We start from the raw sequence: 13,610 nt of genomic DNA, 5'->3' as shown, positions 1-13,610 counted from the left end.
ATACCTCTTTTAACTTGATGTCTTTAATTTTTACACTCTCTTTCAAAATTTATTATATTTACCTCTTTTTTCAATTATTCTACTAATATTACCCTTATCACTTTACAATAGATTTTATTCTTCTCAAATTAAAATTTTCTCCAACTTTTCTACAAATCTATATATCCATCTACAAAGAACACAAATTTATTATGTTTGAAATTATATCTTAGTTATGTGAGTGTGTGAGGATAACTTCAGTATAATACTCATAAAAAAATATATATTTAAATTTTTTTTTTTTTTGAAAATAAATTTAATTTATATATAAAAAAATATATTCTACAACTTCTCTCGGAGTAGCAGTTGAGTGTCTACTATTAAGGGGTAAGTTGAAAAATACTACTTTTTTTAATCAATTAATCAAATTTACTTCTAATTTCATATTTAATTGAAATATACCTCTTTTTATATGTATTGTACCTAAAATACCCTGACATAAGAGAGCTACACAAAGAGTATCTTGAAGTGACAGGAGCAAAATTGGTACAATGTTTAAAAAAAAGAGGTAAAAATGATAGACTTTAAAAAAGAGAATAAAAATAAAAGAGGACAATATAAAAAGAGTATAGAGAGTAATTTCCTCTATTTATTAATGAGTCTAAACTAACCAATCTCATTAAAGCCCAAAACATAAATCACAAAGTAGGCCACTTAGTAGGCCCAATAAATTATTACTTTCTGCTCTTTTTTTTTTTCTTTTTTTAAATTTACAACACTTGAAATGAATTTTTATATATCTATTCTATATAAAGTGTGCTTATATAACTGAATTCTTGGTTTATGAGAAATTCATAGGTGACTTTTTATTTTTATTAAATAAAATAATAAAATATTATTTATATATAATAAAATAATAATAAAACAAATCCCATTAATATTTGAACTGATATTTGATGCTAATTATTCGAGAATCACAACCCATTTAAAGTGAGGGAGACTAATTTTTTTTTTATAAAATAGGAAGGCAAAAATAAAGTTAAAAAAGAAAAATTCACCTTTGTTAGATTCAATCGAATAAACAAAAATCAAAACACATCATTCTATGAGTTTAAAGAAAAAAATTATCAAAGAAAGCAACAGCATAATACAAATTTTTCTCTGAGTTTATGAAATTGGGTTTTCAATGAACAAAAGAAAAAAATAGATCGTATTATTTTTAAAAAAATTTCTAAAATCGCACAAAATAAAAAGTTTAGATGCAACTAATAATGTAAATTTTCTATTATAATAACAGATCACATTACTTGCTTCAAAAAAAATAAAAATAGATTACATTACTTTCAAGTTTAGGGATTAGGGTAACGTACAGAGCTAGAGCTCGAACGGCGAGAGATTTGATGGGCGGATCTCGGCGAGGAGAAAATTGTTGAGTTGTTGCGTCGGCGGGTAAGGTGGTGTCTCCGGCAGCGGTGTCCGACTGAAATGGTAGGGTTAGGGTTGAAGGAGGAAGAAGTAAGAGAGAGAAAGTGAATCATATAAAATATCAGAGAAAGGGAATGCATTTAACCAAACTATTTGAATATCTATTGTATATAAAGTGTGCCTATATAACTGAATTCTTGGTTTATGAGAAATTTATGGGTGACTTTTTATTTTTATTTAATAAAATAATAAAATATTATTTATATATAATAAAATAATAATAAAACAAATTCCATTAATATTTGAACTGATATTTGATGCTAATTATTCGAGAATCACAACCCATTTAAAGTGAGGGAGACTAATTTTTTTTTTTTATAAAACAGGAAGGCAAAAATAAAGTTAAAAAGAAAACAACCAGGGATTTGATACGGAGAGTGAAGCTTCTGAGTCCTCTGTTTGAGGAATTGATGGACAACGATAAAGCCTTGGCCGAATAAGAATTGAAATCACTGAAGCAACGACATAGAGAAAGGGAGAGGAAGTCGATTCCAACACTCTTGAGGTAAATCAACAAAATATTAACCCTCTGCCTTTTTGTTGAGGTATATTGTCGATGATGAAGGATGAACGAGCCCATATTAACAACAGTCAAATCCCTAACGCTGAGTGGCAAGACCTATTTATTGTACAAATATCGACAAATAGGTGAACCATCTGCCTTTTTGAGTCTCGTAGTTCTCTGTGAAATATTTGTTTAATAATGATGACGATAATGAATTCACACTAGAATCATCAATGTCAAAAGTCAATCTAATAATTATGATTTCTAATTTTTATCTTCCTTGTTTTGAACAAGACATGAGACGATCCTTTCTTCTAGGCTATGTATGATGTGGAGGAGCTATATTCCTGTGGAGGAGCACCTCTATCTGATGAAGTATAGATATTTATTATATTAGAACCTTCTTTTGCTTGAAATTGGTTGTTTCTGAAGTGGCGTCTATGAAAAAGAAATTTGTTTAATGGTGTATTATTTCCACTACCTTATGTTCTTAAGGAATGGATTGCATTCCTTGAAGAAAGCAATCTGGACGTTTCTTGAGAACCTCATGTATATCGCAGTAGACATGTTGTAGTGGGGCAATGTGAAGTATATGTAACAAGTGTACTAAACTCATATGAATATTTTGGTATGATATATTTTTAAGAACAAATATGTCTTACTACATCTCCGCTTTAAATATGATCTAGATTAAGTTTCCCCTAATTTAGAGTTGTATTATATTTATCTTTTGATTATGCTTTTGTGTAAATACTTAATTTTTTTTCTGTGTAATTTGCTAACTATACCGAATATGTAATTTGGATAAACATGTTACTGTGCATATAATTATTTCCTCATCATGGCAATACAGAATATGTAATTTGGATAAAGGTATTGACTTGAGTGAATTATGATACCATCATGTGTATTATGTTTCAACAATTCAATTGAGATAATGTTTTCTCTTTTTTTTTTTCTTTGAAGATTTTATTATTTTTTAATAAAAGTTTGTCTTTTTATGATTGCGCCTACATTTCTTTTAAGGATATTATTTCAGTGTCTCTATTTTTATCTTATTGATTTTTTTTTCGAATAAAAACTGTTGTGTTGATTAATAATTTTTCCTTTCAATCATTTTATTTTTCTATAATTAAATTTTTTTATGTAAAATAGTTAAATTAGATTATTATAAACATAATTTAAGTTATCAACTATTTGAGTTATAAAGTTATTGGAGTTATAATAATTATTTAAATAATTAAATTATTGCTTGTGGATCTCCTTGAGACACTAATTGTATTTGACAAGATAAGTCATTTTATATTTTCTTTTTAATTTTATTTGTTGGAAGTATTTAGTTTTCTATAAATTCTATCTATTGATGCTTATTTTGTTTATTTATAGTAAAAATAAAATATAAATTTACAATAATATTTATTTAATCATTATTTTTATTTTTCATTCGTATTGTTTGTTTATGTGTAGTTAAAATACTATTGTTCTTTCAGGGCCCGTTTGGAACGCAGGATTGGACTGGATTGGGCTGAAAAGGATTGGACTGGACTGGACAAGATTGGATTATGCTGAAAGTAATCCTGTGTTTGGTTTCAGAATAGACTGGACTATTTTATTTATTTCCTTTTAGAAAAAAAAAACTTAAATTAAATAAAAATATATAATAATAAATTAAAATTAAAATATGTAAATATAAATAAATAATTCGTAGCAAAAAAAAATAATATATCATATATAATTAAGAATATATCATAAATATATAATAAAATATTTTGTCATATTTTTTATTTAATAAATAATTAAAATAGTAAAATAAAAATACTTGAATAATATAAAATTGTTTATCTTAAACACTAATTTAATATAAATATTAATTTTTTAAAATATTTATATAAATTTTTTAGTAATTTAAAAATAATATATAATTTTATTATCATATTTTTTTCTTAGAATCAATTTAAGTAACTATTATTTAATTAATAATATTCTAAATTTTAAAAACTTATGTATAATAATTCAAAATTATACATTTTCACTAATTGCAATGAATAAGTTTTTGATAAAAAAATGTATAAATAAATGTGTGATAATTATTTCCTTTAAATTCTTATTAAATTTAAAATATATTAATAAAATTTAAATTAAAAAAACAATAAAAAAAAAAAAATCTCACCTGCATGGGATTATTTATCCCACCCTGCTGGATGGGATAAATAATCCCAGACAGATGAGGTTAAGTGGATTAGTTATCCAGACTTGTAACATGCCCAAACACTGGATTGGACAAATTAGCCTGTCTAATCCAATCCAGTCCTGCGTACCAAACGGGCCCTCAAGCTTTTAGAAAAAGGATAGCAAATTTTGAAAACAAATTGTGTGACGCTGATGATGAGATGACAATAGATTGCACTCTGTTACTAAGATTTTACAACTATGATTACTTTTACTATATAAAATAGAAAATACCTAACATAAAATTTAGTATACGTGTCTCGCACGTAACATTTTACTAGTATATATAAATATATTTACAGATTCTGTTTTTTTAGAGGTTTTTAACCTTGTTTCTTTTTTCTTAAAAGAATATTATTTTTTAAAATAATATTATTTCAAAAATAAAAAATAATACTTCGTATTTTGGTTAAAAAAAAATATATAAAATACTGTAAATCCGTAAAAATACACTGTTACATTTTTAAATAAAAACATCATAATTACCAAACGAACTTTGATTTAGTAAAAGAGATTAAAAGGAAGTAATATGGATCCTTCTTTTAAAAAAAAAAAAAAAACAAAAAAAAAGCAAATGGATCCAAGAATAACGCCGTTTATAACGAACACTATCGCGCCGTCAAATTTCAAATCCCTCAATTCCAACGGCTACTTTTAACTTGTTCAAACCAAACAGTGAGACAAACCCATCTTCACTTTTCTTTTTTACTTTCATTCTGAATCGTTTTCTTCCATTCAAGTTTTCACCGAAGAATCTCCAAAGACATAGGGCTAATGGCTAAGGCTAAGCTAACTCCACCAATGGCGAAGCTATAGTCTTTCTCACTACTACAAGGTATTTGCTTGGGTTCCTCCTAATTCTTGTTTGTTTAGCTAGAAACCGTAGGAAAATGAAAAGGGTGCTCTTTAATTCTAATTCATTGCACTTCTTTGGCTACCCTTTGACATTTGTTAGAATTTGAGTCTCGCTTAGTGATAAGTTTAAGTTGGCGACGTACTAAAATGTAATTGTTCTTCTTAGTTTGCTTGTTAGATTTTGTTTTCCGTAGAATTTTTTGTGATTTATAGAAGCTCTTTCTTTTTTATTTTCCCGAGAAAATTAAAGACGAAATAGATAATGTAGCCGAAATAGTTGATTTTGCTTTTACTCGAGCAAACACTAAAATGTTATACCCTGCTTAGTGGAATGAAGAGCTTATGCTTCTTAGAACATTGTCAATGTAGGAATTCTTTGTTTTCTATTCCTTTCTCATATTTTCCAAGCAACCAAACAGAGCGTCCATACTTTGAAATCTCTGTCAAATCCATTGAGAAATTTTGAAGATTCCACCAAGTCGGGTCTGCTCTTTTAATTAAAATGTATTCTGGAAAGAAAACATACATTAGAACTATATTATCAACCGTTCAAACACATGTAGATTTACATATTTTGCTGTATTATATCTAAGTGCCTGCTTCGTTCTTGAACAGGTAATTTCTTTCTTTTCTTGAAGTTGATAGAAAAATGAATACTGAAAGGGTTTATGAAGAGCTGGATGAAGCTAAAGCTGAGGTTGAGAAGCTCCGGGTGGAGAATAAAAGCAAAACAGAAGTATCTGAAAACTTGAAGAGGTCTTACAATGAGCAACTCAAAAAAGCCCAGGCAGCAAGTTCAAAAATTGAGAAGCAGGCTGAAGAAATTAATGACAAAGCACACGAACTCTCTGTGTTGAAACAAAGGTTTGAAGATGTTCAATGTAGTTTGAATGAAAAGGAGTCCATCATCAGGCGTCTAAATGCTGCGAATGAGAAGATTCGAGTTGATTGTGATGACAAGTTCAGGAAATGGGAAGAGGAAAATAAAGGGCTGATCTTGGCTTTAGAGAAGGCAAATGAAAAGAATGTGGATCAAGAGCAACTGATTCATTCTTACAAAGAACAAATTGAAGTCTTCAAAGGGAGTTTATCAGTTTCACAGAAGAAATGCTTTGAAGTAGAGAAGAATGCAAAGGGAGCCAAAGAAGCAGGAGAAAGAGAGAATGTGTTATTCAAACTAGAGGAGGACAAGAGGAAGATTGAAGAGCAGCTCAAATGGAAAAAGGAACAGTTTACTCATCTAGAAGAAGCGCATAGAAAAATGAGAGACCAGTTCAAGGCAAGTCAAAAGGAGTGGGAGCTAGAGAAGAATTCTATGATTGATGAGATCGATTCACTGCAAACAAGACTAGATTCTCAAACTAGAATATCAGAAGATTTTCAAGACCGGTTGCAAACGTGTACCCAAGCGTTGGCTCATGAGGAAAGCCGGAGAAAGTATCTTGAAGTTCAATTTTCTGAGGTTCAAAGCAGATTTGACAATGTTTTCAATGATTACCAGGATGCAAAATCCCAACTAGAATGCTTCACTGAGAAGAGGAATGAAGAAATTGCATCTCTTAGACATGCACTTGACAAAAAAGAGATACTTCTTAAAGAGATGGAATATCAGAAAAGACAAATGGAGCAAGAAATGCAGGAGGTACAGTTTTCACTAAAAGAACTTCAGGAAGCTCTAATCCAAAAGGCTTCAGGTTCACCTTCTGTTGCAAAGCTGCGAAACAAGCTCAAATGTTCGGAGCAGATGCACAAAGAATCTACTGCAATTCTGAGGGCTAAAGAAGCTGAATTGAAGTCCCAACTTGAGACATTGACACAGGAATTGGAAAAGTGTGGTTCTCAGTTAGAAAGTAAAGACACAATGGTGAAGGAGCTCAGACTGGAATTGGAGCAAGTACGTGAAGACTTTTCTTTAACTCTCAGGACTAAAGAAGGTGTATGGAACTCTCAACTGGAAAAAGCCATAAATGATTTGAGCAATTGTATGGCTGAGTTAGAGAGTAGAGATGAAACTATAAAACAGCTCAGGGTGGAGTTGAAACAGATCGGTGGAGACTCTAGAGAACATATCAAGGCTCAAGAAGCTGATTGGATGAACCAGCTAGAAAATAAAGATGCCATGTTAAAGGAGCTAAGAATGGAGTTGGAGCAAACGCGTGAAGACTTCACTGCAAACCTCAAGGTTAAAGAGGATGAAAGCAACTCTCAACTGGAAAAGGTTACAACTGATTTGAGCAACTGTAGGTCTGTGTTGGCAAGTAGAGATGCAACGATAAAAGAGCTCAAGATGGAGATAAAACAGATTCATGGAGACTCTACAGCAAATATCAAAGCTCAAGAAGCTGAATGGAAGTGCCAACTGGAAATGATGGCAGAGGATCTCAACATGTGTAGGTCTCAGTTAGAGAGTAAAGATGAAAAGATTAAGAAGCTGAAGATGGAAGTGGAGCAAATGAATGAAGTCTGTTCTGCAAGTCTCAGAGATAAAGAAGCTGAAATGAATTCTCTACTGGAAAATGTTACAAGTGATCTAAACAACTGTAGGTCTGAGTTAGATGGTAGAGATGCAATGATAGAAGCACTGAGAATGGAGTTGGAAAGTCTCCGAGATAAAGAAGCTGAAATGAATTCTCTACTGGAAAATGTTACAAGTGACCTAAACAACTGTAGGTCTGAGTTGGATAGTAGAGATGCAATGATAGAAGCACTGAGAATGGAGTTGGAAAGTCTCAGAGATAAAGAAGATGAAATGAATTCTCTACTGGAAAATGTTACAAGTGATCTAAACAACTGTAGGTCTGAGTTGGATGGTAGAGATGCAATGATAGAAGCACTGAGAATGGAGTTGGAAAGTCTCAGAGATAAAGAAGCTGAAATGAATTCTCTACTGGAAAATGTTACAAGTGATCTAAACAACTGTAGGTCTGAGTTAGATGGTAGAGATGCAATGATAAAAGCACTGAGAATGGAGTTGGAAGAGACCAAAGGAGATTTTCTTGCAAATTTCCAGGCAAAAGAAGCTCAATGGAGGTACCAATTGGAAATGATGACAGGAGATCTTAACAAGTATAGGTCTCAGCTAAATAATAAAGATGCAAGACTGAAGGAGCTTGAAACAAACTTGGAAGAGTGTCACTGTTTAAGCTTGCAGCAGAATGAGGAGATTTCTGTAATGTTATTGGTGTTAAAAGAAGCAATTTCTGAGGCGCAAATGAAGTTTGCAAATGGAAAGGCTCAAATAGACCAGACTGAAAAAGAGAACAAACGGAATGCTTCCCTATTGATGCAGCAGCTGGAGATGAAGAATTCTACTATTGAGAGATTACAGAAAGATATTGAGAAGGAGCATGAGAATGTGGCCTCTTTGTTGGGAAGAGTTGAGAGGTTGGATGCCATTGGCCAGCAGCAGCTTTCAATGCAAAAAGATCTTGAGAGGTATGAGGAGATGATCATGGAATTATCTGTGTGTGAAATCTTCTTAAGAGAACAAATTCTGCAAGTGGAAAGTGTTTTGAAAAATAAACTGAGGGAAGTATGCATCGAACTCGACAGAACACACACTGAACTGGCTGAGAAAATCTGTGAAGGGAATGAAATCGAATTTGAACTGTACATATGGAGATCAGCTGCCAAAGGCTTATTGGTTGATCTTGAAGAAAACTATGAAATACGTAAAGAGTTAGAAGCTTCTCTTCTTGCGGAGGTAGATGTTGGGGAAATCACTAAGCAAGAAAAACATCATCTTCAATGTATGCTGGAACAAAAAGATGATAGAATATATAATCTCCAGCACCAGGTCGAGCTACTAGAGCAAAATCTCAAAACAAGAGAAGCTGCTGCCTACTCAACTGAGATGGAAACAGCAATGTCCTTGGAGTCAGAGAAAGCAAGTTTAAGAGAGAAGGATAAGATCTTAGAGCAGCTCCAGAGAGAAGTTGAATGGCTGGAGCAAGAATCATTGAGAAGAGAACTTGAAGAAGTTTTGCTCTCAAGAATTGAAGCAGAAAGAACAGTTGAGCATGAAAAAGAGCTTATGCAACAGAAGAACCAGAGAATAAATGAGTTGATGCAGCTTGTGGGGTCGTTTGAAGATAAATTAAACAGCTCATTTATTTCTTTCTCTTCAGAGCTCTCCAAGAAACAGGCAGAGATTAATCTGGCACATGAAGCATGGGAGAAAATAACTGCTGCCCAGATTATGGCTGCAGTAGAAATTGAAGAGAAGAAGCTTATGGTTGCTGAGCTTGAGGATGATATCCATAATGTAGAGCAGAAATTGGAACTGCAGCAAAACTCCATGTATGTTTTGAAGAAGCAAGCATTCGAAGTAGAAGCAGAATTGGAGGCAAAAGAGTTGGAAATCAAGGACTTGAGTTTTAGATTCAAGACAAAGTTGAAAGAGTCAGATGCTTTGATTGAAGAGCTCAAGAGTGAGAGAAAAAACTTACTTGAAGAGATCACTAACTTATCATCAGAAAGGGAAAACTTATTGGGATTGATTGAGGGGTTGAGTGAGAAGATTAGTGAGATCTCCAGTTCAGACAAACAACTAATGGATCTTTTGGAGACAACAATGCCCTCTACTGAGGATGAACACTCTGGCTATCAGAGTGAGAATGTGAATAGTCCCATTGCAGTGAAGAAACTTGAAGCAAATTCTGACAGAAGATCCCCATTTAGAGAGATCAACTACTAGAAATATCTATGTTGCTCATGGATAAAGGAATGTTGGTGATCTTGTAGAGTGTAGTAGTAAAAGCATGAATTCTTGTAATTTCCTCTTTACCACTTCATTAGCCAGCTTGTGTTGTGTGACTGACTGACTGATGCTAGTGTGTAAGTTTTTTGTTCTTACCACATATGCATCTTGGTCAACAATTCATTCAGTGCATGCATTTTTTTCTTCATTATATTTTTTTCTACTAATGATGTTTCTGACACAAACTACAATTTTTGAAGTTGCATTGATACATCATATAGCTTAAACTATCTATAATTGACTCAGAATGTGATTTGCTTTAAAAACAGTCTTAAATAATCCTTTTTGTAATATTTTTCTACCACCCTTCTACCCTCTTTTAAGTGTTGAGTTTGACTAAAATAACACACTGGTAAATAATTTTACTTCAATAATTATTATAAAAGTAAAAATCATTACAATTCTAAAAAGTAAACAAAACTCAAGAAAAAAATATATATATATATATAACATCTAATCTTGAAACCAAAAAAAAAAGAAAAATTAATCTTAATATAATGTTAATATAATCTTGAAACCAAAAAAAAAAAAATCATTAAAATTCTAAAAAGTAAACAAAACTCAAAGCAACTTATATTTTAACTTTTCTTGATTAATTTTTTTATTATTTTAAGTTTAAAAATCCTGAATTTTCAGTTTAATCTTTAGATCTTTAATAATTTTTAGTTAATATTTAAATTATTTAATATCATCAAATGCTTCCAAAAATAAAGAGTGAATACCAAGAAATTATTAGTTGCTGCCAAAATATATACATTACGTAGGAGAGAATTAGTGTTACAACATGAATTAAATAAATAAATATAAATCAAACTAAATAGTTTATCATTCTCAAAAGAATCAAATTTAAATTCATTTGATCAATAAAAAGATCCACTTCATTGATTTACAAGTTCTTTTTCTCCTCTTTTGCCATATGAACTTCTGAGGCTAAAAATAGTTGCCATCCCATCGCCATGGCATTCACAAGATGTATGTGTCTCTTTTACATCACTCAAAAATTTAATTGCTAATAACTTTCTTTCTTCAGCTCGAGGAGAGCCTAAGTAACCAATTTGAACAAAACTAAAATAAACATACTGAAATTAAGATGTTAGTCAGTAATATAGAAAATTAAGACTGTTGGGTCAACGGTTATTACAAATGTAATGGATTGTCGTTATGGTGGTCTTCTTTCTGCAATATGCACAGCCTACTTTAGTTAATAACAGTTCCATTTTTTTTCTTGATTCATTCCTCTCTCAGTTTTCATAATATGGTACTCGAGTTTATGAATCCTGGTGCAGATTCTTCCACGGCAGCTGGTTCAAAGTTTGTACCTGTAGTCCCCACTCATTGGTTGTTGTCAATGAAGCTTTATAATCTCAATTTCTTGATGTGGCGTCAGCAAGTCCAAGCTGCAATTCGTGATCATAATCTACATTACCTCATTTCAGATCCTGCAAGTCCGCCATTGATGTATGTTGATGAAGCTGCTCAATGATCAAGGAAAAGTTAGTCAAGAATTCTTGGACTGGGAACAGCTAGATCAGTTGTGGGTTGTGAAACTTCTGGACAGGTTTGGAGAGCACTTTAATGAGTATTTTGCTTCTCAAATTCAGTTACTGAGTACAAAGAAACTCTATGTCCATTTATGAGTTTTTGCATAAGATAAAATCTGTTGTGGATCAGCTTGATTCAGTTGGTCATTGTGTGTCAGTCAATGATCATATAACTGCAATTTTGAATGGATTGTCCCTTCTTACGAGACCAGTTGCAGACATCGAATCGAAACTGATGACTCTAGAACAACGAATTGAAAAGGACCAACTGGAAGTAGATTCAGCTTATGGTTCAGAAAATTTAGCTCAATAACATCAAGAATCCAAGAAGTTTCCACCTGGTAACTATGGTTTCTCACAAAATCCAGGGCAGAACAGAGATTTTGGCCAGTTCTTCCAAGGTGCTTATGGTTCTTCTCAAGCCTCACAATGGTGGTTTTTTTCAGAAAAAACTATTAATGGAAACAAAATCCAATTATTAATGTCAATTTCTTGCTTTAAATTAAAGAAAAGAACCCAAAATCTAAAATAGAGCATTATGTAAATTAGGATTCTCATTCTCAAGGGTCTCACTTTCCACCCAAGGTTGGGAAGTGCCCAGGATCTTCAATGGAAGGAGCAGACACATTGCTGCTCTGGTAGTTTCCAGCAAACCCTCCTCCCCTTGAACCACCACGGCCCCTGCCTCGGCCTCGACCACCTGAAGTGAAGTACCTTTCTCCCTCAGCAGGCTTTAAGAACTCATTGATGCTAACAGACTTCTTCGCCCTTTCATCCCTTTCAGCAGTCTCCTTCTTCTTGTCCTTCTCAGAACCCAATTTGATAAAGATGTCCTGATTCTCTTTCTTGCTTGAAATCTGTTGCATGGATGCAAATTCTTTAGTATCCACCTTTCTCTCTTCAGCCTTTAGTGTCTGCAGGGCCTTCCTCTTTTCCTCCAGCACCTTTTGGTACTCCTCCAGAGTCATCTCCTTATCCTCGTGCTCTTTTTCTTCTTGTAAGAGGGGCCTCCTCGTTTCCATCTGCAGCAGCACCACCTTCTCCTTTAGGATTCTCGTCCCCGAAGTTCTTCTCAGTCTCATTGACGGCTTCTTCACGTTTAAATTCACTACCTCGCCCAGTTCCACTACGGCGCTCAAATGGCCTGCGAGAGCGTTCTCCCTCACCACCTTCTCCATTACTGAAATCACCACGAGGTCCTCCATAGCCACGCCTTTCTCTCCCAGAGTCTCCCTCCTCAACAGCACCCTGACCAGCAGGGCTTTGTTCACCGTTCGAAAATCCACGATTGAACCCACCACTGCCACCACGACCACGGCCATAACCACGGCCACCCCCACGGCCACCCCCACGGCCACCGCGACCAGGTTCATTCTTGAACTCTATCACAGCCTGAGCAGGAGGAAGAGGCTTGGAAGGCAGATTAGCCGCCTTATTCTGCAGAGCAAGAGTATCCCGGATCCTTGCCAGAGCACCAGTAGCCGTACCAATAGCAGAAGCAGCCGCAGCCAACTGCGACTGAATAGCGATCAACTGTGATGGGTCCTCAACATCGTAATCCCCCAACAAATCAAAGGGGTTTGCAGTCGCCATTCCCGAATACTAAGAAAAAGCTCAACAACCGAAAAGAACAAAAAAAACCAAAAAATCGCTGAGAAGAGAATCTCACAGTGAAGGGCGACCACGCAACGCTAGCTTAAAAACAACTCCATCAAAATTTTACTGTGTACATATAGATCTTCACTCTTTCAGTGTGTTTTAAGAGAGAGAAAAACCCTAGCGGCTAGATCAGAAGTGAAAACCCAATCCAAATAACAAAATACTAGCAAATATTTATCATTCTCGATTTTTTTTCTGCCTCACGATGGTGGTTGGGTGGTGGTATGGAACTCAAATAAAATTTAACAATTTACGTATAAAATTGATCAAAAAATTTCTAAATATACCCTATTTTTTTTTTTTATAAACAATCAACATTTTATTAATAAACATCAGAAGTTGAGTACATCTATCCTTATTATCAAGAGTGCATGCAGAGCAAATTTATCTGTTATTATATTGGATGAGCGACGAACATGAATGAATTAAATATGCTCCACTAAAATTGGATAGTAAATTATAAATATCATCTAAAACAGATCCTAAATCATTACAAAAAAAAAAATCTTCTAGAAAAAGCAGACACCATAGCTAAACAGTTCAATTCAACAGTGCTAAGCGGAATACCCAACCCCAAAAACTAATAAAGTGCCACCAT

The 13,610-nt window shown here is 33.3% G+C and overlaps 1 protein-coding gene and 1 pseudogene across 1 annotated transcript; one reads left to right on the top strand and one right to left on the bottom strand.

Moving 5' to 3' along the window:
- The first annotated feature begins 4,795 nt into the window (after positions 1–4,795).
- LOC115714504 (uncharacterized protein At4g38062) lies at positions 4,796–10,078 on the top strand. The gene is made up of 2 exons (XM_030643230.2): positions 4,796–5,033; positions 5,669–10,078. Exon 2 carries the CDS (start codon positions 5,703–5,705, stop codon positions 9,747–9,749), a length of 4,047 nt encoding a protein of 1,348 aa, XP_030499090.2. The 5' UTR covers positions 4,796–5,033; positions 5,669–5,702; the 3' UTR covers positions 9,750–10,078.
- Positions 10,079–11,641: 1,563 nt separating this feature from the next.
- Positions 11,642–13,610, bottom strand: LOC115713919 (RGG repeats nuclear RNA binding protein A-like; annotated as a pseudogene).

The sequence above is a fragment of the Cannabis sativa genome, chromosome 4 (assembly GCF_029168945.1).
Source record: "Cannabis sativa cultivar Pink pepper isolate KNU-18-1 chromosome 4, ASM2916894v1, whole genome shotgun sequence".
NCBI classification, from domain to species: domain Eukaryota; kingdom Viridiplantae; phylum Streptophyta; class Magnoliopsida; order Rosales; family Cannabaceae; genus Cannabis; species Cannabis sativa.
Note: the sequence above shows the minus strand (reverse complement) of the source record. Positions and strands in the feature narration are given on the sequence as shown.

Coding starts and splice junctions, on each gene's coding strand:
- LOC115714504 (XM_030643230.2), top strand. CDS start 5,703: ATGAATACTGAAAGGGTTTATGAAGAGCTGGATGAAGCTAAAGCTGAG.